Source organism: Gekko japonicus, unplaced genomic scaffold (genome assembly GCF_001447785.1).
Source record: "Gekko japonicus isolate JY-2015 unplaced genomic scaffold, Gekko_japonicus_V1.1 scaffold93, whole genome shotgun sequence".
Taxonomy (NCBI): domain Eukaryota; kingdom Metazoa; phylum Chordata; class Lepidosauria; order Squamata; family Gekkonidae; genus Gekko; species Gekko japonicus.
Genome location: NW_015160838.1, coordinates 1,278,577 through 1,305,103, shown reverse-complemented (window position 1 = coordinate 1,305,103; position 26,527 = coordinate 1,278,577). Strand labels below are relative to the sequence as shown.

The following is a 26,527-nucleotide window of genomic DNA, read 5'->3' as shown; positions in this document are numbered from 1 at the left end:
TTTTTTTCTTTAAAAGCCCTCTAGTGGTGAAGTGTGGGGGGAGACACAGGGAAAACAGAGGCTGATGGGTTTGCAGACATTCCATGTGGGCACTGCACTGCCAGTGCAAATGGTAGGGAAACAAAGAAATCTTGCCATGGACATGTAGCCCTAGCTCTAAGATGTGTTATTTTATTTATTAGATTTGTATCCCGCCCTCCCCGCTAGCGGGCTCAGGGTGGCTAACAGTCAGCGGCACCACGTGCCAAGATAAAACAGTTAAAAACAAGATAAATACAGTTCACTTAATACAATTGATACCAGAAAGTGCTCATAGTGATCTTCTTTCTTCATTCAGTTAGAGATGGCGTGCAGACAGAAAGTAATACTAGGGCCCTGATTTAACGATATTTTGGCCTCCTGCAATGCTGTATCTCGGTCTACTGATTGGCCAACCTACCACCATGCAGATGATGACATCAGTGGTGGGCGGTGTTGGTATTTGTAATGGGCGGTGGGCGGCTCCTAATTGAAGGCCTGGCGGAAGAGCTCCGTCTTGCAGGCCCTACGGAACTGTACTAAGTCCCACAGGGCCCTGATCTCCTCCAGGAGCTCATTCCATCAGGTAGGAGCCGCCACCGAAAACACCCTGGCCCTGGTAGCAGCGAGCCTGGCATCTCTGGGGCCTGGGATAGTTAGACAGTTTTTTGACCCCGACCGAAGTCCTCTCTGGGGTCTGTATGGGGAAAGGCAGTCCCTCAGGTATGTTGGAACCTGGCCATATAGGGCTTTAAAGGTAAGTACCAGCACCTTGAAGCAAATTTGGTATGCTATTGGCAGCCAGTGCAGCACCTGCAGCACTGGCCCAATGTGCTCCCATCTAGAGAGACCCATCAAAAGCCTCGCTGCAGCATTCTGCACTACCTGAAGCCTCCGAACTTGCGACAAGGGCAGCCCCATGTAGAGAAGAAGAAGAAGAAGAGATTGGATTTATACCCCGCCCTTGACTACCCAAAGGTGTCTCAGAGCGGCTTACAAACTCCTTTCCCTTCCCCTCCCCACAACAGACACCCTGTGAGGTGGGTGGGGCTGAGAGAACTCTGACACAAACTGCTCTTTTTCAAGGACAGCTGTGCCAGAGCTTGTGACTGACCCAAGGTCACATCAGCAGGTGCAAGTGGAGGAGTGGGGAATCAAACCCGGTTCTCCCAGATTAGAGTCGGCACACTTAACCACTACACCAAACTGGCTCACTTAACCACTACACTAAACTGCGTTACAGTAGTCTAGTCTCGAGGTGACCGTTGCATGGATCACTGTGGCCAAGGTGTCGCAGTCGAGGAAGGGAACCAGCTGCCGAACCAGCCGAAGATGGTAAAAGGCTGATTTAGCAGTGGCTGCCACCTGGGCCTCCATGGTTAAGGAGGGATCCAGGAGCACTCCCAGACTCCTAACCTCCAGCGCTGGCACCAATGGTTCCCCATCGAAGGTCAGGAGCGGGAGCCCAAACCGCCCTGACTCAGGCACAGGACCTCCGTCTTCGTTGGGTTTAGTTTCAGCCTGCTCAGTCTGAGCCAACCAGCCACGACGTGCAATGCCTGGTCCAGATCTTCTGGACTAGAGTCCCACTGGTCACCCAACATCAGATAGAGCTGGGTGTCATCAGCATACTGGTGATACCCCAGCCCATACCTCCGGGCAATCTGGGCGAGGGGGCGCATATAGATATTAAACAACATCAGGGAAAGCACTGCCCCCTGAGGCACACCGCACTCCAGCGGGTGTCTCCTGGACTGCTGTTCCCCTAGCACCACCCTCTGTCCCCGATCTTGGAGAAAAGAAACGAGCCACTGCAAGGCAAGCCCTGTATCCCCACATCGGCGAGGCGGTGGGTCAGCAACTGATGGTCAACTGTGTCGAATGCAGCCAACATCGAGCAACAACAGTATTGCTGACCCGCCCCGATCCAGATGTCTCCGGAGGTCATCAGTAAGGGCTACCAGCACAGTCTCTGTCCCATATCCCGAGCAGAAGCCGGACTGGAAGGAGTCTAGGACTGAAGCGTCATCCAGAAAGCCCTGTAACTGTATCACCACTGCCCTCTCGATCAATTTGCCCAAATAGGGCAAATTGGAAACCGGCCAATAGTTAGCCAATTCGACCGGGTCCAAAGTTGATTTTTTCAAGAGAGGGTGGACCATCGCTTCCTTGAGTACCTCTAGGAACCGCCCCTCAGAGAGGGACTTGTTGACAGTCTCCCTTAGGGCACCTCGAAACCCCTCATGGCCCACTTTAATAAGCCAGGAAAGGCATGGATCAAGGCTGCATGTGGTTGGGCATACAGTCAAGAGTAATGTGTTAACTTCCTCCAGGCTGAGCAGGCTGAAGCAATCCAAACCCGAAGTCAAGGATGTGCAAGGGGCCTTGAGTTCACTCACTGTTTCAACTGTGGCGGGGGGGTTGCAGCAGAGCACCAAGACTTTGTCTGCGAAATAGCTCGCAAATGCCTCGCAGCCAATATCCAATTCCCTAGTGTTTGGCCTGCCCTGTGACAGAGCCGTTAAAGACCGAATCATTCTAAATAATTGGGCTGGGCGTGAGTTCGCAGATGCAATCGTAGCCGCATAGAACTCTCTCTTTGCAGCTTTGACTACCATCTCATAGGATCTCATAAATGTCCTATAAGATGTTCTTGTAGCTTCGTCTCAAACACGGCACCATTGTCTCTCTAGCCGTCTCAGCTCTTGCTTCATAAGTCGCAATTCCTGGGTAAACCAGGGAGCAAGCCTAGAGCGAGGGCACAGAGGGCACCGGGGAGCAGTCTCCTCGATGGCTGCAGAGAGCCGGCTATGCCTGTCCTCTACAAGCTTATCTAATGATTCGCCAGGGGGCATCAGATCCTGTAGGGCCCATCTGGCTCCGCAGGTGAGCAAAAATATACTCGCCGCCTAAACAGGGTCAGGGTGGAACATTCAGACGGGCCCTCAGGGCATGGTGGTCCGACCATGGTACTGACAAAGCAGAAATCCGGTCCACCGTCACCCCAGCCGCGAAGATCAGATCGAGCGTGTGCCCTGCCCGGCGTGTGGGGGTCGTTACAAATTGGGAGAGTCCCAGTGCCACCATGGATGACACTAGGTCTGTTGCCTGACTGGAAGCCACGTCATCGGCATGGACGTTGAAATCACCCAAGACTAATAGCCTAGGGTGTTCCAGCGTCCAGCCTGATACGGCTTCCATCAGGGATGGCAGGCTATTGGCCGGTGCGTTCAGCGGCCGGTACACCAGCCAAATTGCCAAACTCTCCTCAGCCTCCCACACCAGACGAACACACTCAGTGCCGGGATCTCCAGTGGTGGGAGTGCCCTGAGGGAGTAAGCCTCCCGGATTAACATAGCCACTCCCCCCGCCCCCTAGTCCGTGATTGGTGTAGGACCGAGAACCCAGGAGGGGCAAGCTGGGAGAGAGCTACTGTCTCCCCATCCCTCACCCAGGTTTCTGTCACACATGCCAGGTCTACCTTCTGTTCCCACAGGAAGTCCCAAAGGACTGTGATCTTATTATTTATAAATCTGGTGTTGCACAGCGCCAATGTCGGAGGGGGGTCTCTCCTAGCCCCTGTTACATATGAAGCATCCTTACAAGTCACAACGTTTGAGTTTAATATTGTCTTTTCTAATTGGGAGCAGCTCTCTAAGGGTCTCCAAGACTGTGGAAAATAGCTCACCATCCCAGTTTCCTTCCTCAATCCTAAACAGGAGGATGACTTAATACTATTTATATTTTAATCTGTACATCTGTGGTTTTTTCCCTCCCAGCTAAACTCGCAAAGCGGTCTCAGGAGAGAGAGAATCTTGGTATGCTGGTCTGGTCGCCAAATCAGAATATATCTGAAGCAAAGTGTAAGTCACTACACATTTTTCTTTTTCTTTCTTAATATTTTTCAACAAAGTAAACCTGGAGTTGCTTACATTCTGACTAAGGAGTGTCTGCAGTTTGTGACCTATTCTACTTTTTAATTACCGTATGTCTTTTTAAAAAAACGGCTTGCCTTTGGGAGTAATGTAACCTCCCCAAAGGCTTTCTGGACAGCTTCCCAGATTTCCTATAGGAAGGAGAGCTGGAATTCTCTAAGGACTGTCCTTCCTAGTCACGAATCTCTGAAGAGCTCACCCACAGGCTTCCTGTGGTGATATGTGTGGAAAAGAGTTGTTGGGTTAGCTGGAAGGAGAAAGGAAATTATACTTGGATCTCAGCAAAAAAATAAAATAAAATAAATCATGGGGTTGGGGTTGAACACTTGAATTTGAATCTCTTGCTGAATAGGGTATAGAGCGGGGGGGGGGATCTGTGCTAAGAAAGAGAAATCTTCTGGCATGGAGAGAACCGGTGGCCTCAGTTCTGTTTCCTGTCTTGCATGGAATCCTAGCCACAGACCATAGCTAGCCTGACTTCAGTTCGTTACACTGAAAGAATGCTTTAGATCCAGGAAAGTGGGTGGACTTCTAATAATAGTAATTGTATGCTGTCAAGTTGCAACCAACTCACGGCAACCCCAGGGCTGTGGGGTTTTCAAAGCAAGAGATGAGCAGAGGTGGTTTGCCATTGCCTTTCCCTGTATAGCTACACCAGACTTCCTTGGTGGTCTCCCATTCAAGTACTTAAACTGTGGCTGCTGCTGCTTAGCTACCGGGCTCTGACAAGATCGGGCTAGTCAGGGCTATTAGGCTGCTGGGTGAACATATAAAGCTGCTTTATTCGAAGCCAAGATCATTTGTTCCCCGTCCTGTCTGCTCCGACTGGAAGTGGCTTCAAAGGTCTTTGGAAGTTCTCTACTTTCTCCCCTGGCCTGCTATCTGATTCTCTCCCACTGTGAATGTTGAGAACCCAGCCTGGGACTTTTCTATATGCAAAGTGTATGTGCTGCCGTATGCCAATGGAGCAGAGATAGGTGGTCTTAATTTCAGATGTGTTTACAGTTGACAATTATCCCAAGTTTACATCGTTATCTACTTACCAATATCATTAATAAATACCACCCTGGAGATCTGGGTGTAATTATCCATCTCCATGTTAATTACATGCACCCTCTGATGATGGGTTGCTTGCATCCAGTCAGCAATTGCATGGAATATGATTCTGCATCAGTTTACTTTGAGTGATTAATAGGAAGGAACACCCTTATTTAACTGTGAAGAGCACTGCATTCACATCCTAATGGGATAGAAAGGAGTTGCACAAGTCACAGGGGCATTATTTAGGGACAGGCTAGTCTGGGTTAAATGCAAGCAAATTTAAGGTTTAGAATACAAGGCTTGAACTTTACAGTAAAGCCAGTGGATTGGACCGTGACTACTTGACATGCTTGCTTGGTGTCCTTGTCACATCTCTGGGCCCACCAGATGTCTGCCCATTGCTCTAACATATGTGTAGCTGTTGGCAACTTAAACAAAAAATGACTGCCTAATTTAGGTCTATGCCTGTTGGACTTTTCTCATGTAAGTCCTATTCAGGTGTTTGAAGTTTGAAACGAGGATATGATCTTGCTCCCCCACCATAGACAAGACCCTGCACACACTTCTAAACTATTGTGTTTTTTACAGTGGGTCCTCATTCCATTGATTTGTTACAAGGGTGTGCAGTGCTACGGATTGTGCCTTGTGGGGTATGAGTGAATAAGTGGGTTCATTGGGCATTCCATGGAGTCTTTCTGTTTGTTGCAATGAATGTGTGTTCACTTATCTTCAAATAAGTTGTATTGAGTGTGTGATGTACAAGCAGGGCTTGCTTTTTTGGGGGGGGGGGAAGAGGTGCCAGAACTCTCAAGAGGGAAAATAAGGTTTTCAATCTGTATACTGAAAACTCATGAACTATTTTGTCGGAACTCTGTTCCGGTGCGTTTCCGTAGAAAAAAAGCCCCGTGTGCAAGTGAATAATGTATCTTGCTTTCCAATGAGAGGCAGCTTATTAAATTAGTTTTTGTGACTTAAGTTCTGTCTTCCCCTAACCCTTTCAGGACTATATGCAAATGTACCCCCCATTTCCCCATATTCTCAATGTAAATTGGAGTTGACACTCCTTATGTTAAAATGCAGGGGGGGGGAGGATCTACCCTTTCCCTGCTCTGTTTGCATAAACTTACCACCACAAAAGGCCGAAGGCCGAGCGCTAAAGAAGAGATTCTTTTGAACTATGGTGCTGGAGAAGACTCTTGAGAGTCCCTTGGACTGCAAGGAGATCAAATCAGTCAATCCTAAAAGAAATCAACCCTGACTGTTCCCTGGAAGGCCAGATAAGGAAACTGAAGCTCAAATACTTTGGCCACCTAATGTGAAGGGAGCACTCCCTGGAGAAGACCCTGATGCTGGGAAAGATTGAAGGTCAAAGAAGAAGGGGACGGCAAAGAATGAGATGGTTAGACAGTGTCATAGATGCAACGAACATGGAGTTGAGCCAACTTCAGAGGACGGCGGAAGACCGGAAGGCCTGGCGTGATCTGGTCCATGGGGTCGCAAAGAGTCGGACTCGACTGTGCTACTGAACAACAACAACAACCACCACAAACTTATGTTGAGGAGTAAAATAAGAATATAAGAAGAGAGATGCTGGAACAGACCAAAGGCCCATCAAGATCAGCACTCTGTTCACACACTGGCTGACCAGCTGCCTCTAGGAAGCAACAGCATCCTCTCGCCTGTGCTTCCCAGCCAGTGATACAGAGAGGTATACTGCCTCTGGTACTGGAGGGAGTGGATATCCATCAGTAACTAGTCAGAGATGGGTTCCCAAGTATGCATTAATGTTGTTCCATTGCTGCTTACCATGCTTCTGCTTAGTACAAAATATCAGGATGATTTAAAAGTGGATAAGTTTGCACTTTTTCTGGTGTATTTTTTAAAAAAAGGTGCATTGGTGATCCAATCTGCAGTATTGGCTCCAAAAGTAAGGGGAAAAATGCTGGTTAGGAGTTTTGCTCTCTCTTTTTCCTTGAAAAGACAGGCTCTTTACTACTTGCACCAGATGCTTTCTAACTATGGTGTTACCCTTTTAAATATATTGTCTCGAAGGACTGCTGCTCATCAGTTTCTAGGGGGAAGGGAGCAGAGGCCGCTGCAGCAGCCTGTTTGAACTGCTGGCAATAAATATCGAACTCCTCAAGGGGGTGAAGCTGATGGAAGGAGGAAGCCTGGTGGTGCATTGATGCAGACAAGCCAAAGATACAACCTAACCCTCCTGAGCAAATCCCAGCGCTATTGCTTTGCTCCTGTTCGTTTCAGTGGCAGTTTTGTAGAAGGAACTGGTGGTGGATTCCGTCCTCAGTCAGTTGAGGCATCCTTGCAGTTAGGTCGCTTCTTACTTCTGCTGCTTATTTGGAAAAAACCCAGTAACACCTTTTGGTAAAAGGCAGGGAGAAGGTGACTGTGAAAGAAAGCTGATTGCACCAGCCTTTGATCTTTCCCCTGTTTTCAGCATGTTCACACAGCGAACTGTGTTGGAAGCCCACATTGGCTTCTGTGAATATTTTGAGCATCCCAGTTTTCATTGGGGATCCTGATGACTGACCACAGCTGCCGAAAATATTGTGCATCTTCTTTCATTCCTTTTATGTGTTAATGTGTTCAAGTCAGTTGGAATTCCAGCAGTTTTTGCTAGCAGTTTTTGCTCACAGTACAGGCAAACCGGCCTGACCAAACCTGTAGTTGTGTTGAGTGGCACAGCAGAAAAGATGAAGATATGACAATGGGCCTGTCTAGAGGAAAGAAGGCACCTTCCTTCAGTCTTAAGATTCTTTGTCCTGCGTAGCCTTGCAACGGGCGTTTTCCATGAACAGAAGATATTTCAGAGAAATGAATAGCCGAGACTCCTAAAATTAATTGAAAATATGTATCCTATTGGAGAATAAAATAGCCATCCAGAAAGCTCATAAGCCACACTTTTAAAATGTGTTCTGGTCAGCCCTCTTCAAGGCCAGGATGGTAATTACTTTTTAAAAAGTGATTCAGGAAATCAATTTTGGCCGGCATAAAGACTCCTGCATGTCAATTTCGGCAGTAGGGGCTGATTCAGGAGTCTTTCTGCCAGCCGAATGTCAATTTCAGCCCCATTATATCCTATGGGCCACTGAAGTCAATGGCAAAAACATAGGGTATGTTCTGGGGGCTGGAGGGGAGGGGGTTTGAGGAAGAGCCTCTAAACCCACAGGTTATCTGCTGGAGCCTCTCCCCAAGATACCAACCAAGTTTGAAGAACATTGGACCAGGGGGTCCAATTCTACGGGCCCTCAAACAGGTTGCCCCTATCCTCTCTATTGTTCTCTAAGGTGGGGAAAAGTAAGCATCTTCAAGGAGAAGAACTTGAGAAATAAAGAGCAAAAAGGCTCTATGACGAGATATTTTTGTTCATGTGTTTTTCTGTGAAACACTCCTCATGCCACTGCCAGATATGCATCCAGGTGCATTCCTGTGCCATCTGGAATGAACCTGTCCTGCCCACATCAGTGCCATTTTTGCCCCACTCAGACCCTTATGAGTGCCATTTTCGCGGTATCCCCCCCCCCGAGTCTTTGCCGTCCTTTTTTGCTGGCTTAAAAATCCTGGATGGTATTTGTGGCAGGGTTAGTCTCTGTTAGTCTCTAAGGCGCTACTGGAGTCTTGCTCTTTTCTACTGCAATAGACAAACACAGCTACCCATCCTGCCCTATCTGGATAGTATAATAGTGTTATAAAGATCTATTGCCACTTATGCAAAAGCAGGCAGTGAGTTGCCAGGGCACTTGTGGCAACCATGTCCTCTGGAGTCAACACAGAGTTGTTGTGAGGCATGTGTGGAAGGGGAAAGGTGGGGGGGGGGTTGGAGGAAAGTGCCCGGCAGGCTTCTGCTTATGGAAGCTTGGTTGACAGGGCACATGCCTTTACTGCACTCAGACCGTGATGTAAGCAACACTGAGAATCCATGCCATGTGGAAGCAGCGTAAGAAATTTTTAACTTAGTTGGGGGGGAGACTCAGGTTTTGCAGTGATTTTTAAAACCATTTAATTACAATGCCCTTTGAACTGGGGGAAAAACCTCATCAAGAATTTCTGAATCAGCCTGCAGCAGCCCGAAAGGAATCCGAATGGGCCACATCCCTACTCAGAATTCTAGGTCTGCTTATCACGGCAGGTATCTGGGTTTCAATTGTAGTTATGAGCACCAGTGGTATAGGCTGGCTTCCTTTAAAAATCCTTGTTAGGAGCATTTGAAGTAGCAATTTTAATAGGATGCACGGGTGAGTGTACTGATCAAAGATTTGCACCAGAAACAAAGAGGAGAGCTGGGAATAATTTACAGTTTTTACACAGTCCAGGAACATTTTATGAATACCAGGTTGTTCCACTGGGACTATTAGGTCCTTTAAACTGTAGACCTTTTCATGTGTTGTATAAGATTTTACTCCACTGTCATGAACCAGTCACAGTTTGCAGTAAGGTGAATGCATAGCTGAGATTGAATTCTTCCTAATTTAGAAAGTTTTCTCTCTAGTGTTGTTGTGTCTAGTGCTTTCACAAATGGGGGTTTGTTTCTTTCCAAGGAATCGAGGTTCTAAGCCAGAACTAAGCTGTTGTACTGTCCAGCATTTGAATGTCAGCAACAATTTCTGTTTAGATTGGAGATTGGCTTCAAGACAGAATTGGATAAACATGTGGAGCAGAGGTCCATCAGTGGCTATTAGCCACAAGGTATAGATAGGAAATCTGGGTCTGGGGCAAGCTGCAATGTATAATTTTTTTCAAGGGGGTGCACTTAAATGAAAGTGTACATGTAACCCATGAGGTGTTTGAAAACCCTTGTATCGTACAGGTAGACTCAGAGATGGCCAGGATTGTCTGTGTCTTCTACATAAGCTGAAAAACACAGCTGCCGGTATTTGATTGTGTGAAGTAGGTACTAGGGGTGAGCAGTGCAACTCAGTTTGAGCCTTAGTGGTGTTATTTGAATAGAGGGCCTCTTCTAGACTCACTCTAGTATGTTCCTAGCCAAAGGAAAGTGCTGTGGCACTTAGGAATACAACAGACATTCCTTGGTTAACCTGAGCAAATGACAAATAAATCCCTTTCTCCTCTGTGGTGGCATATTGGAATCCTTTTATGTTTCATAAAATGCACCTGGAACAGCTACAAGGTAAAAAAAATAGGGGGGGCTAGTTTTGTAAATGGCCTCTTTTGCAAATAGCACAGCTTCCCATCCTGTTTGTACAAGCTTCCTTTAGGTGATTTTACTTCATTGCTGGAAGCAGGTTGCACGCTCAAAAATGACCTTCGTGTTTTTATCCAAATTCGGCGGCAAGCCGATTCAGATCAGAGAATCTGAATCAGCCTGCAGCAGCCCGAAAGGAATCCGAATGGGCCACATCCCTACTCAGAATTCTAGGTCTGCTTATCACGGCAGGTATCTGGGTTTCAATTGTAGTTATGAGCACCAGTGGTATAGGCTGGCTTCCTTTAAAAATCCTTGTTAGGAGCATTTGAAGTAGCAATTTTAATAGGATGCACGGGTGAGTGTACTGATCAAAGATTTGCACCAGAAACAAAGAGGAGAGCTGGGAATAATTTACAGTTTTTACACAGTCCAGGAACATTTTATGAATACCAGGTTGTTCCACTGGGACTATTAGGTCCTTTAAACTGTAGACCTTTTCATGTGTTGTATAAGATTTTACTCCACTGTCATGAACCAGTCACAGTTTGCAGTAAGGTGAATGCATAGCTGAGATTGAATTCTTCCTAATTTAGAAAGTTTTCTCTCTAGTGTTGTTGTGTCTAGTGCTTTCACAAATGGGGGTTTGTTTCTTTCCAAGGAATCGAGGTTCTAAGCCAGAACTAAGCTGTTGTACTGTCCAGCATTTGAATGTCAGCAACAATTTCTGTTTAGATTGGAGATTGGCTTCAAGACAGAATTGGATAAACATGTGGAGCAGAGGTCCATCAGTGGCTATTAGCCACAAGGTATAGATAGGAAATCTGGGTCTGGGGCAAGCTGCAATGTATAATTTTTTTCAAGGGGGTGCACTTAAATGAAAGTGTACATGTAACCCATGAGGTGTTTGAAAACCCTTGTATCGTACAGGTAGACTCAGAGATGGCCAGGATTGTCTGTGTCTTCTACATAAGCTGAAAAACACAGCTGCCGGTATTTGATTGTGTGAAGTAGGTACTAGGGGTGAGCAGTGCAACTCAGTTTGAGCCTTAGTGGTGTTATTTGAATAGAGGGCCTCTTCTAGACTCACTCTGGTATGTTCCTAGCCAAAGGAAAGTGCTGTGGCACTTAGGAATACAACAGACATTCCTTGGTTAACCTGAGCAAATGACAAATAAATCCCTTTCTCCTCTGTGGTGGCATATTGGAATCCTTTTATGTTTCATAAAATGCACCTGGAACAGCTACAAGGTAAAAAAAATAGGGGGGGCTAGTTTTGTAAATGGCCTCTTTTGCAAATAGCACAGCTTCCCATCCTGTTTGTACAAGCTTCCTTTAGGTGATTTTACTTCATTGCTGGAAGCAGGTTGCACGCTCAAAAATGACCTTCGTGTTTTTATCCACGAAAGTTTTGGAATTTAAACTTTAGGTCAGATCTGCAGGCATGTAATCCATTTTTACTATCATCTTAGCAAATAACTGATACACCGCACATTTATTAAGATATAAAATAGGACAGAGAGAGTGTCAGAGAAGGATCTGGGAGACTCAGGTGTGAATCCCCACTCTGCTATGGAAGCTTGTTGGGTGACCTTGGGCCAATCATATGCTTGCAGCCGAATCTACCTTACAGAGTGGTTGTCATGATAAAATGGAAGAACAATGGAATAAGAGGGGAGAAGAGTGTTGTAAGACATTTGGGGTCCCCATTGGGGAGAAAAGTAGGATATAAATATAGTGACGTATAAGAACTTGACTTTTATTTTTTACAACTTAAGGATTTTTTAATTTTAAACTTTATTGATAAATGTTTTTACAAATGACACAGAAATGAAATGAAAAACTGTGTATCACAGAAGCAATAAATCATACAGCAAATGATACATTGTATTGAGATACATAGTAAATATCCTCAAAGTGAAATTTAAAGCGTCTTACAAAAGCTAAAACAAAAGGGAGTGAGGGGTAGGACAAGAGAATGATACAGCCATTAAGTTATTAACATAGCAAAACATCTAAAGTAGACGTGTTATCAAACATCTCAGGATTATGGGATATTAATCTAGAACTGGGTACCAAAAAGTAAAGTAATTAGAGGTGGGGGTTAACTCGTGTTGGGAAACTTGGTCTAAGATCTTTTCCATAAATAGAAAGTCCCGAATGGTCCTATGCCATGCTTTAAAAGAAGGGGGAGAGGGCTTCTTCCAAGAAGAAGCAATCACAAGTCGAGCGGCTGCACAAAGTACCAAAATTAAATCTTTCCTTATGGAAGGAATCCATATTATGAGAATCCCAGATATTTAGTTTACATTTATTGAATAATGTTTTATCTTGGATCCAGTGTTTCCTCTAAGATGAGTTAGTATGAGCTAGCTCACAGGTTTTTTTAGCCTCCGCCTCACACATTTTGTCTTGTCTTAGGAAGGATGGCTCCAGAGCAAACTAATCGATGCAGTAGCCAAATTGCTCGCTCACAACTTTAATGCCAGTAGCTCACACAGTAGAATTTTTGCTCACAAGACTCCACGGCTTAGAGGGACCACTGCTTGGATCATAAACCATCTTGAGCACCTTGCGGTTGAATGGTGGGGTGTAAAAACTTTATTTATTTTACTTCATTTATACCCCTGCCTTTGTTCCCAATGGGGACCCAAAGCATCTTACAACACTATTTCCCCCCTGCTCCATTTTATCCTCCCAACAGCCCAGTGAGGTAGGTTAGGCTGAAAGTATGTGACTGGCCTCAGGTCATACAGGGAGCTTCCATGGCAGAGTGGGGATTCGAACCTGGGTCTCACACATCCTAGTCTGACACTTGAATTCCTACACCAAACTGACTTAAAAAAACCCCACAAATTAAAGCCAACAATCAAGCTAGCTGGAGAAATAGGTAGCTAACCATTGGCACTCCCATGAAAACAATACACTCACTCTCTCTTTTTTTTTGGCCCTCGGGAGGGGATTTTTTTTATTGCATTTTTTAATATACAAACTACAACGAAAAAATAGGGAGGGATAACTACATCTAGGGAGAAAGGAAAGAAAACCACAACTAACTAAAACCCCAAGTATAGGAGGTCATAACAACAGCTTATATAAATGTTAATCTTAAAATGCTAGTATTACTTTGAACATAGTCGGCTATGCTGTATTTTTTTGTCTTTTTATCCAATGTTTTAACCCCTTAAGAGAGTCCCCAGAGCATCCACCAATAAAACTAAAGGTTAAAGGCACAATTCAGAGTCCTTCAGCCTTCATTTTGTCTTATCTTTTCTAATCCTCAATTTATATGTACGCTTGGGGGCAGCCGCCCCCTTATCAGAGAGAGAGAGTCCTCATTGGAAGACACTGAGTCCAATTCGCCACTGGATTTGCTGTCATCTTCTTCCTTCTCGCCCCCAGCTGGCTCTCCCAGCTGGACTCTCGGGAACTCACCTGCTTTGGAAACAGAGTCAATCTTTTCTTTTTTATCTTGTATTTTGAAAATGACACCTTCCAAAATTGACCATCTGTAAACAATGCTGTTTGTTTGGAAAAACAGGATTAGATATTTATATTTCTTTCTCTTTTGTCTTATTTAAGAACATAAGAGACGCCAGTGTTGGATCAGGCTAAAGGCCCATCCAGTCCAACACTCTGTGTCACACAGTGGCCAGAAATACCAGTGCCATCAGGAGGTCCACCAGTGGGGCCAGGACATTAGAAGCCCTCCCACTGTTGACCCCCCCAAGCACCAAGATGACAGAGCATCTCTTGCCGCAGAGCCCCTATCTATACCTTGTGGCTAATAGCCACTGAAGGACCTCTGCTCCATATGCTTATCTAATTCCCTTTTGAAGTCGTCCATGCTTGTAGCCGCCCGCCACCACTTCCTGTGGCAGTGAATTCCAAGTGTTAATCACTCTTTGGGTGAAGAAGTACTTCCTTTTTTCAGAGCTCTCTCAGCCCCACCTACCTCACAGGGTGTCTGTTGTGAGGAGGGGTAGGAAAAGGAGTTTGTAAGCCGCTCTGAGACACCTTTGGGTAGTGAAGGGTGGGGTATAAATCCAATCTCCTCCTCTTCTCCTCCTCCTCCTCCTCCTCCTCCTCCTCCCCTTCAGTAAGAGGTTAATGTGTGGAAATGGGCCGCCAAAGCTTTTCATGGTCTAGAGGTAAATAACTTCACATGAAGGTAAATAACATCCCATGAAGCCTCTATTAAAGGGACAGGACAGGGTTTTTTTTTCTAAAGGCCTTTGGCACCCTACATGTAAATGCTTTATGCTTATGCATCTTCAAGATGGATTTTGGCGTTGACTATGAAGTTTTGCGTCTTGCCCAAAAAGCTTAGGTTTCAATTAGCTAGGATGTCAAGGATTTCTTTTGCACGCTGCCAAAGGATTAGGGACCACCAAACTGCTGGTATTTTAAGAATCTGACCAGCTCGTTGCTGTGCTCCTATCTGGACTTTCTCGATCAGCTGTGGTCCAGACTCTTGAGCACTTACATTCTTTTAGCCAGGGAGTTTTCCTTCCCCCTTAGTGAAGGGGGCACCATGAGGGCAGGACGTGATTCCTGCATCTCTATCCATCCTAGCTAGTTAGACGAGATTAGGATCCTATCTCTACTCTATCCTGTCTAGAATGGAGTTATTGTTTAGGACAATAACTGGTCTACACTTCTAAAAAAATATGAGTTAAATTTTCAAAGTGAACATGGTTTGTTATGTACGTTTGTAACTGATGGTAAAGCTATTTAAACAAATGTTTTGAACAGTGTTATGAAACTTGAAATTTAAAGTGGTACATGGTTTGTTTGTTTCTTAAAGTGTGGAATATCTGCATAGAAATCAGACTAAATGAGGTGTTTGTTTAGCTCTGTATAATCACGTTCAAAAATAGACATATTTTATGCTGATTCAACTAGAGCTTCAGCAAGACTCATGTGAAAGTGAGTCATGCTGAAACGGAGCATCAGAAGAGCCATACCGGATCAGACCAAAGGCCCATCAAGTCCAGCATTCTGTTTATACAGTGGTTGACCAGTTGCCTCTAAAAAGTCCTTAGGCTGGATGACCACATCTGCATCTGCCTATCTGTACTCTCCAGCAACTGATATAAAAAGACATTATGCCTTTGATACCGGAGGGAGTATAATATCCATCCTGACTAGGACCCATTGATAGCCCCATCCTCCAACTCCACTCTCACTGCCGACCTAACCTAAATAAACTAGTGGCTAGTGCTGGACTTGAATGGTGGAAAGACCTGGGTTCAATTCCACATTCACCAATAAAGGTACCTTTGAGCCAGTTAACTTACACTTAGCATTTGTGGGACCTTTGTGGGAATAAAAATCAAGTAAGCTGCGGTGGCTCAAGTGGTTAAGACGCTGAACTGCAGGCTGTGGAAGGTCGGTAGTTCAGCAGTTTGAGACCCGAGTATGCCGCATGATGGAGTGAGCTCCCGTCTCTAGTTCCAGCTCCTGCCAACCTAGCAGTTCGAAAGCAAGAAATTGCAAGTAGATAAATAGGTACCACTTCAGTGGGAAGGTAACAGCGTTCCGTGCGTCTTGGTGTTTAGTCATGCCGGCCCCATGACCACGGAAACGTCTTCAGACAGTGCTGGCTCTTCGGCTTTGAAATGGAGATGAGCACCGCTACCCTAGAGTCGGATTCGACTGGCTTTCGAGCAAGGGAACCTTTACCTTTACTTTTTAAGGTCCATGTACAGTGAACCTGGTGTTGTGTAGTATCTTGATCAGTATTGGAGTAGACATTATAGAGATGCAGCTTTGAATCTCTGTCCATCATACAACTCACTGGGTGACCTTGGGCCAGTATTGCCCTCTGATGCAGCTTTGAATCTCTGTCCATCATACGACTCACCTTGGGCCAGTATTGCCCTCCTACCTAACTTTTTCAGAATAAAATGAAGGATGGGAGAACCCATGTTTGCCAGCCTAAACTGCATGGATGGAGGAAAAAACCCTCAAATGCATTATCTACTCTATGATATGGTTATCAACAGGATGCAAGTAGGATAGTTTCAGCTACAAAATCAGATATTTATGTTTAAAAATATTTTAATTGTCTAAAGCTTACAAAATGAGGTTCTGTGGTGGACATTTAATGTGCTTATGAAAAGGTCGTGCTAGCCATGAAAATGGGCATGGCATATGGTTGCCATCCCCTGGTGGGGCCAGGGGATCCCCTAATATTGGGGGCCCCAATCCATCACTAGCCACTTGGCCAGCGGGGGAAACCCCACCCCTGAACAGCAGTGCCCCACAGGGACACCACCAATCCAATGATGTCATCATGCTGGGGCTGTCGTGCAGCGACGCTCTAGCATTCCAGGGAGGACTCCGGTTACCATAGAGTAACTCTGGTCACCATAGAGTAACTCTGGTCAGAGGACCCCTGAAGAACCCCTGGTCAGAGGACCCCTGAAGAACCGGGAGCCCCCCACTGCAGCAAAGATGACACCTGGCAACCCTAACATGGCAAATTCATGCAGGATGTCAGTGGCTCTTAAGCTGTAATAGAAATGGAACCTCCACATAAGATTCCCCAGATGACAAAGTAGGTAGCTATTATTCCCTGCTGGTAGCCTTTCTAAGGGGCATCTGGAAAGTTTCAGGGATGGTTGCCAAGCTAGACCGATTCACCTTCTCATTTTGGATACACATGTTGTCCAAACAGTTCATAGCCCTATCTGGTGTCTCTGGATAAATGACCCAGGAGTAATGAGCGCCTTTCTTTATTATTAAATGAAGTTTAATTACCTCTGTAGGAATACCCTTTCCCCCACATACTGTTTAAATAGGTGACAATTATATTAGAGCAAATAAATTTAAATAAATTTGCGCTCAACTGTATTGATTTAATTCAGTAACTTTCTCACACACACACGCCATAGCAAAGCCCTACTTGTTGTTGAAGGATATGGCTTTGCCTTATGGAAAAACCTAGACATCCATCTCATTTTGTGTGTGTGTGTGTTTGTGTGTGTAGAGGGGCAGGCAGAGAGGAAAGGAATTCTGTTTTTGTCTTGCTAAGCAGATGGTTGTGAAGAAGAGCTGGCTAAGTCAGTTTCACAGGCCAAGGGCAAACGCCTGGGCTATGCTATAGGGAGGACTAAGTAATTCAAGGGAGGAGACCACCCCAGCCGGCCTAGGCTGCCTCTAGTTGCCATGGTGACGAAGTATTGATCCCCCCCCTCCATCCCCTTCAGTGTGAACAAACAGAATTTTGAACCAACTATGTTGTTAATGGTGTACAAATTAATCTATAGAATTGAAACTAAGCAATGAGTATCTGTGCATGTGTATTTTGGAGGGGAAGGGGAAAATATTGAGACTACTTGCCACTTAAAATATTTTTGACAACAGTTGACCGTGTACTGAAGGAGTGAGAATAAGACTCGGTGCTCTGGCTGGAAGACTTTATTTAAAATGTATATTTTGTCTTTCACCGATGGAAGCAAAACAGCACAACAGCTTCGGTTCTAAGAATTCGTGTCGTTTATTGCCATTTCAGGATTTGTGGGAAAAAATTCTGAAGCGGTGTTTGCTGTTTGGTACCTTTACGCCCTTATTGTAGTGATAGAATGATTGTATTTTCCAGCCTGGTTTTTTTGGGGGGTGGGAAGTGTATTACAGAGTCTAGAGAACATGGCAGGGGGAATGGACATTCAATCCATCCAAGCATGTACACAGTGTTGCTTACTTGAGACAGAGGCCAGTGCTCTGATCTGCTGGCTTCTGTGACATCACAGTAGCTCAGGGATCCCCAACCTTGTTAAGCGTATGGGCACCTTTGGAATTTTGAGAAAGGGGGTGGCCACAACTACAACTACTGTCAGTTCTAGCCCCGTGCTGGTGTGAGCTACCAGCCTTGTCCCCAGCTCGCCGTCCACCCAGCGGTTCGAAAGCTTCAGCGAGTAGATAAAATGGGTACCACTCCTTAGAGAGGGTGGGCACATTAAACCCCCCGGTGGTTGAGGTGTTAGCCGGCAAACGGAAGGTCCAGCGCGTGAGATCGAAAAGCCTAGAAAGAACTCTTCGGCATCAAGGAAGCCTGTAATGGGCCGTCCGGCCAGGCGGTGGCAGTGCTGCGCTGCAACTGAAGCAGTCCTGGAGAAAGCTGACGACATCAAGCCACGCCGAGGGAAAAATGCCGTTGGAACATGTCTGACCTTACCGCTGAACAAACTCCCCTTCGACTGCGAACGTGTGTGATTTAAAGATATATATGTTGTCCTCCCTTACCCCTTTGAATCATTGTTAGTCCCGTGTGTATTTGAGTAACTGTAAATCGCTCAGAGCCAGCAGCTTTGCGGGATTGAGCGATTAATGAATGGAAAGATTATTATTATTATTTATTATTAAAATGGCTGCTGCAGGAGGCAGAGCCAACACACAGTGTTTGGGAAGTACAGTCAGCATTTCAGGAAGAAGTGCAGTTTAATAGGATGCCCTTGAAAATGAAGATACTGTTTGAAAGTATTTTCTTGTATACACGCAGCTTGCTGTGCTGTGGAGGCAGCAGCTGCTGAAGCAACTTTTAAAACATCTGCTCAGGCAGTCAGATCTCCAGTGGCCAATCAGAAGCCCTGTTGGGCACAAGCTCCACCTGGCCCCACCCACTTTTCTAAAAACACTTGGTGAGCATCAGGGGAAGTGTTGTGGGCACCCACAGGCACCACGTTGGGGACCCCCTGCAGTAGCTCGATCAATGTCTAAGAAGAAATGGGAACATAACATGGAACTTCTAGTCCAAAGTTTTGCTTGTGTGTTCTCGTTCTCTGTATTTAATTTCTGTGGATTATCAAATAGTGCCTGGTCATTGAGAGCCAACATGGCGTAGCGGATAGAGTGTCGGACTATGATCCTGGGAAACCTGGGTTCAAATTTCCATTTCTACCATGAAAGCTTGCTGGGTGACTTTGGACCTGTGTCTCAAACCTGTCTCATCCTGTCCTACCTCACATGGTGGCTGTTATGAGAAAGTGGAGGAGGGGCGAACAGTGTTCTAAGCCGCTTTGAGTCTGAACTGGGGAGAAAAAGCTTGGGAGATAGATAGATAGAAATATAAGTGTAAACGCAATGCATTTTGTTAGATTAATTTTGATTATATTTTTATTTTCCTTTCTGCCAGGGCACTCAAGTTGGCACACACAGTTGATCTCTCCACCCTTTGTCTTTGCAACACCCTGTGAGTTCAGTTAGGTAGAGAGAGACTGGCCCAAGATAACCCATTGAGCTTTCTGACTGATCAGGGATTTGAATCCAGGTCTCCTTAGTCAACGTTGAGCAGCCCATATACTGTGTTACATTGTCCCTAGACGTTCCTTGATCTTCTGATGTGGCATGTGGACATATGTATGTGGAAGTAGGATACAAGCAGTTCCACCATCCAGGGAGCTTTGTTTTAAAATATCCTTAATATGCTGGGTTTTTTATTATTATTATTTTGGAAAATATAATTTCCATGTCTGTTTCTGTTGTTGTTGAGTTGCGGGTCTGATAGAGGCTTTTTTCCCCTTTTGTGGGAAAGATAAATGGGAGCTGTCATTTTTTAAAGACCTGCCAGTGCTTGACCAATGGGGGGAGCCCATCTCTTTATTTTTAAAAAACTCTTGCTTTCATTCTGCTAAGCCTCTAAAGCATTACAGGATTTCTTCAGCAATTGAGGGAGAATTCCTGAAGTGATGAAATAATATTTCCCATGAAGTCACGCTTGGTTGAAAGGTCATCTACTAATTTTTCTGTAAGTAGAAAAGTCCCCTGCAAATCAGTTAAGAGTAACATTTAAATACTGAGGGAAAAGAGAAGTAGCCAGGGTGCATTCTCCATTTCCCCCCTTTGCTTTTCCATGCACTTACCTTCATTTATAATTTAGTTTGTGTCTTACCTTCTGCATAAGGTACAGCTGATAACTGGTGTAGCTTGTGAGCCACCACATTAAAAACCGTCCCAGATAGAAGAAGAGCAGTACGTAGATCTAGATGTCCAAGTTCATGTTGCAACAGAATTCCCTTAGATGAATAATTAAGCCTTGGTTTTTGGCTGTCTGTGAACTGGCTAGTTTGTATGTATGTATCTTTTCACTTAGAGAGCCAATAGAATGCAGTGGTTCCAGTGTAGGGCTAGGATCTAGGAGCCTCAGCTTCCTAAACCCCACTCTGTTACACAGATTGCTGGGTGACCTTGAGACAGTTGTCCACCCTTAGCATGAACTACATCTCAAGGTTGTTGAGAGGGTAAAGTGAGGAAAGGAGAATCAAGCACACCAGGGTTCCCCAACTTGGCGCCTATCAGTACTTTCCCTGGGGCCTGCCAAGCTTTTCAGGAAATGGGTCGGACTTTGGAAGAAGAAGAGGAGGAAGAGGAGGAGGTGGTGGTGATTGGATTTATACCCTGCCCTTCACTCGGAGTCTCAGAGCGGCTTACAAACTCCTTTCCCTTCCCCTCCCCACAACAGACACCCTGTGAGGTGGGTGGGGCTGAGAGAAGTCTGACACAAACTGCTCTTTTTCAAGGACAGCTCTGACAGAACTATGGCTTGCCCAAGGTCATCCAGCAGCTGCGAGTGGAGGAGTGGGGAATAAAACTGGGTTCTCCCAGATTAGAGTCCGTGCACTTAACCACTACACCAAGGCAGGGCTTGTTATTGGCTGTCCTCATTCAAATGAAAGAATTTTTGTCAGACGCATTAGTAGCGGTTGCCTATGGTGGATCAGAAGGACTAGTAAGCATCCAGGCATGGTTCCATTCTCCCTTCAGGGTTTCTTTCTTTTTATTCCCTCTTTTCTTGTTGCCTTCTTCCCCATGGGCTTTCCTTGGTCTCTTTTTATTCCCCTTCTGGTATTCTTTCGTAAAGTGTGCGTGTGGGGGAGGTATTGTGTTTGGCCCTGCCCCCTGTGACAGATATTTTGGGGTGGTACTCATCACCCCCTCTCAAAATTTCAAAGGTTTCTGCAGGGTCCAAAAGGTCGGGGACCCCCTGAGTACACTGCCTGAGCTCTTTGGAGCAAGGGTGGAATGAAGATGTATGTGATGGATGTTCCTGTCTGTCCTTGACTCCAGCCTGCTGTACAAAAGATTTGTGTTTCAGGGTGAATGCATCATTCATAGGTTTCCAGGTTCCCCCCTCCTTGCTTCTATTTTACTTGTCACATTGTAATATTGGAAGATTTAATAATGATCCTAACTAAGAAAGTGAGGAAACAAACGTACTCCACCCCTGTCTCCTGCATAGTCCAACAGTGTGGAAAGGAGGAAGGGAGGGGAGGGGAAGAGAAATATTAGGTACAAAGGCATGGCCAGAAATAGTAACTGGAAGGGAAAAAAATCTGCACTGGAAGCAGAAATCAAAGAAGACGGTAAACAAGACATCATTCAGCTGTAGACAAAACCTGTAAATCTACTATTTCTACTTGAAATATTGCTGTGTCTGAATATACGTGCTTTAACACTTTACATCCTTATGGTGTGCTAGGTGCTGTACAGTACATACAGCAACGTGATCCCTTCCTAGAGGTTTTGTGTGACTACACTGCAAGGCAGGGGAGTGGGATGTGCCCGTGATTGGGTTTTCGTTTTAACATCCAACCTGATGGAGGGTTCTGGTGAGCTTGAAAGGCTTGTGCATGGTGTTGTGTAATTTTTCCTGGCCTTAACAAAAGGGTAGTACATGGATTTTGTGTGTTGGATTTTAATTTGGACTGACATGCTTACCTTGAATCTTTTCATTTTAATTTATTTTATTTGTTTATTTTATATTCCGCCTTCCCTGCCAAGGCAGGCTCAGGGCGGCTTACAGGATATATATATCCATTCTGGGTTGGGTTTCTTAATGCACCTCAAGGTGAACATGGCTGGCCTGTCCATTAGGCAAACCTAGGCAGCCACCTAGGATGCCAGAGCTGAGGGTGGTGTCAAAATGGCTAGAGGTCCTCAGTAAATCCATGGGTGTAGGGGAGAGAGGGAGCCAAACTCATGTTCCTCCTGCGCATGTGTGCCGTGCCCACTCAGAAGTCACATTATATTCAATGGGATTTACTGCCAGGTAAGCATGTTTAGGGTTACAGCCCTTGGAATGAACCGACTGATGTTGCATTATGTTTGTGTATGTATATTGAATTGGCAGGGGGACGGATGGACCACAGTTATAGTTTGCCTAGGTGCCAAAAATCCTTGGACTGGCCCTGAAGTTGGAATGCACCTGTGAATTCTGAGTCCACCATTCAAGGGCAAAGCAATTGTTTCTGTCTGTCTGCCACATTCCTTTGTGTTAGCAGTTGACTGGAGTTAACACAGGGCCAGCCCTGGCTCCTGTCTAGACAAAACTAAAGTTATTGCAACCTTCTCTGAATGTCTGTAGAAATGCCGTGGGGCAGAACCATTGGTGGTTGGAGTTTCAGATCAGCAAAGTTTAGCTGAACAGGACTGGGAACTTTGGCTGTTTCCTGTGTACTGCAAAGCATAAAAACATAAGAGAAGCCAATGTTGGATCAGGCAAATGGCATGGCCCATCTGGTCCAACACTCTGTCACACAGTGGCCAAAAATACCCGGTGCCATCAGAAGGTCCACGAGTGGGGCCAGGACTCTAGAAGCCCTCCCACTGTTGCCCCCCCCCCAAGCACCAAGAATACAGAGCATCACTTGCCCCAGACCAATAGCTTCTGGTGGACCTCATAGGCGGTGAGGAGAGCAAAGGAGAATGCTAAACTTTGGCATATGTGCGTAATCCTCTGTCCTTCACCCCCATGCAACTTTCCCTTTACATTCCATTGCCTACTTTTTACACCAGTTGCTTTGGAAAATGTGTCCCTGGACCTTTGCTAGGTCTGTGTTGGGGGAGCACAAGAAAAATGGTTGGTGGGGAAGCTGGCTGATAGAACAAGCTAGGGAAGAATCCAACAGCAACAAAGGCAAGGTGAGTTCACCTGTGGCCTCAACACATTTTCTATAACTAGAACAAGTATATAGGATTCTCCCTCCCTTCAAACCCCCCTCTCCATTATTCTCTATAAATGCAAGCAAAGTTCTTCCAGCAACAAGCAAAAAGGGATTAATAGGCTGGCTGGCTGTAACCTAAATTCCGCGGCGTGCAGTGAACCTGGCAGTCAGGGAAACCTGGGATTAGACGCGTCTCAGCTACAAGTCAGAGACATTTCAAGTTTGTGTGACCTGAGAAGCAGGAGAGATTAAACAAGGTTTTGAATTGAGATTAAGTGGTTGAATAGGCACCTAGCTGCAGAAAACGCTGTCCCGTGTAATTGGGCATTGAAATCTGTACGCTGAACAGTGGTATCTATGCCAAAAAAGTACATGTGAGTGACTGGGAGGCTTTAGTTTTGTGGCTTTTCTTCACCGCTGTGCAAACTGCCTAAGGGAACGAATGATGCTTGTTAGGTGACCTGGGGAGTATCCCGTGGCTGCAAGGCCTTTTTTTCCCTTGCAACTCTGCCTGCCCATACTTGCAGCTGGAGAGTGACCTCAGCAGCACTGCATGTGGAATTCTTTTGCTAATACGTGTGAGCTTCTTTGGCATTCACTCTGCTTGCAGAAGGGTTACAGTGGTGACTCAACATGGGGTGCCATCCTTTCCCCTCCCCACTGCCTCCTGCCCCATCCCTATTAATGTCCAGGTACCCAAACAGGTAATAATAGATCTTTGACGTGGTCTCTGTGCTTCCCACCCCTGCGCTGGATCAATCGGTATTGTAGCAAGCTCTTAACAGATTTTCGCACCCAGACCTCAGGCATGCGCAGGAACCCACCCTATTTCCCCGCTGCTGTCAGCTTCTATGTTTTTCATAGGGGTTGATTCGCGGCGGTTTGAAGGAACTGGCGGGATGTCCGCACCCACCCCTCTGGACATGCGTGGTGGGGTTCCTGCGCATGCCTGAGGTCTGGGCGCAAAAATCCATTAAGAGCCTGCTACAGTACCGATTGATCCAGTGCAGGCGCACTGTATCCCATGGGTGTGAATGCACAGATGACCACTTGAAGATCACCAGTTACAGGTAAGCAACCTGTTTTTCTTCTTGCCTGATCCCCCAAGGCACCATAAGATCATAAGAAGAGCCTTGCTGGGTCAGACCAGCGGTCCGTCTATTCCAGTATCCTGTTTTACACAGTGGCCACGCTGGTGCCCTGGAAGGCCAACAAAAGGGCATGGAGGCCAAAGTTTTCTCTAGATCAGAGGTCTCCAACATGGTGCCTCTGGGCACCATAGCCCCCGCCAACACCTTTCCTGGTACTTGCCAGGTGTTTTTTTAAGTGGGTGGGACCAGATGGGGCTTTTGCCCAGCAATGGTTCTGATTGGCCATTGGAAATTTGAATGGCTGTGCAGATTTTTAAAAATGTTACTTTGGCAACAGCTGCCCCCACAGTACAAGGATCGTCACTGGGTGATTGAAGGGAAGCTGCGGCAACCATTTTGTGGCTAGGTCCACCTCCTGCAGCAGCCATTTTGTGCCCATCATGCTGTGTCAGAATCCCAGAAGTGCCCAAAAGCTCAGAAAGTTTAGATGTTGCCTCCTAGCACTGAACTTCAGAGGTTTACTGCCTCTGGATGTAGAAGCTCTCTTTAGTCGCAGTAGCTAGTGGCCATTGACAAACTGATCCTTATAAGATACTTCACAGGGGTCTTTGAGGATTAAAATCAAATAAGTCCCTTGTACACTGAGCTCATTGTGATCTAGTGGATTAGGCCTGAAGGAGGCACAGGTTCAGTCTAAGGTTCATCGTAAAATTTACCGATTGGCTGTGTGGGTCATGTCATATTTCCAATTTATATCTCTTCTCGTATGGTGGAAAGGGTATTGCAGTCACCAGTCTGGTGTAGAAGGAACAAGTAATGAAAGTGATGCTAGAAAGAGTGAGTGAAACTGAGACCTGTGGGGAGAGTGTTAAATTCTGTTGAAACAGATGAAGGGGACAACCATGTTCATGGCATATGTATTTATTGATTTAGAATTTGTCTACGTTCTTCTTCATAGTCCTGCCCAAGGTGGCTTACAATTAAAATAATATAACAATAAAAAACAAGCCTCAGAACCCTAAACGTTATTTAAAGACTGGGAAGATAAACCCCCTAGTGAAAAACCTGGATAAAAATATGTAGTTTGGCCTGGCACCTAAAAGACAAGTAAAGTAGGCACCAGGCAAGCCTCAAGGGGGTAGAAAATTCCTTTCCCTAAAAGAACTTAAAAACTAGCTTCTCTCCTGCTCCTTTCATTATTTTGGGAGGAAGGAACCATTTAATAGGTGGACAAAAGAGGGGGGGAAATCAGCCACAGAACTGGAAAAGTGACTGCTTTCAATCCTGTTTGATGTCTGAAAGGTTCACATGTAAAATAATTTTTGTTTACCCGTTTAGTTAGTTTGTTAATAGATGCTACTGTACTAAAGGCTAGAAGACTAAATCACATCTGTGGCTTTCCATTGATAAGAAGAAGAACTTCTGCACTCCTTCCTGTTTATTCTCTTCCATTATTTGCTTTGCTCTTTTGGTGATGTCTGTATGTGTATGCGCGTGCCATATACACCCCAATCACTCATTTTCTTCCATCTCCCTTGGGGGGAATTATTTCAAATACCAGGAAACTCGCAATCGCAAGTGACCTGTAGAAATGTTTGCAGGTTTTGCCTTGCTGATCTAATGTATTCTGACTGTGAAACTTTTTTCATTGTTGAAAAAAAATGTTACAATAATTGATATGAAGGCCCCTGAAAAAAATATTTTACATTTTGGAGGAATTATTAAAACATAAAAGAGAAAGAGAAGACTACGGGGAGGCAGTCTCTAGTTACAAATTTGGGAAAATAATAATATAAAAATCAACTGGGAGACCCAGATTCAAATCCCATTCTGCTATGGAAGCTTGCTGGGTGACCCTGGGCTAGTCACATACTCTCAACCTAACCTGCCTCACAGGGTGGTTGTGAGGATATAATAGAGGCGAGGAGAATGATGTAACCTGCTGTGAATCCCCACAGGGGACAAAGACAGGTTATAAATGAAGTAAACAAAATTTTGTTTCTCTGTAATTACAGTATAGGTGCTGTTTGGCACAAACCATTTTTTTTTTAAAGGTCCAGCAAGACCAGAGAAAAAGTTCTGCTTCAGAGGTTAGCTTAGGAGAAACCCCCGCCCAGTGTTGTGTGTAGTGAAGGAATACTATTTGGTGCAGATTGTACGAGGTTTGCTTTGATCCTCTGACAGGTTCATTTGGGGTCACGACTGCTGCATTCCCATTTGATCCCATGTGTAAACAAAGCAGGAGGGCAGGGCAGCATTTTTCAGGGGATTCTTGTATTTAGCAAGCTCCATATATGCCACAAACAGTGAACTATTGGCTACTGGCCTTGGGAA

General features: G+C 45.4%; 1 protein-coding gene across 1 annotated transcript in view; it reads left to right on the top strand.

Annotated features, from left to right (window-relative positions):
• Positions 1-26,527, top strand: part of RCOR1 (REST corepressor 1) — a 191,038-nt gene that overhangs the window by 83,823 nt on the left and 80,688 nt on the right. The window contains exon 3 of the mRNA XM_015418469.1: positions 3,798-3,881. Coding sequence (XP_015273955.1) covers positions 3,798-3,881 — 84 coding nt within the window. The remainder of the gene's footprint in view (positions 1-3,797; positions 3,882-26,527) is intronic.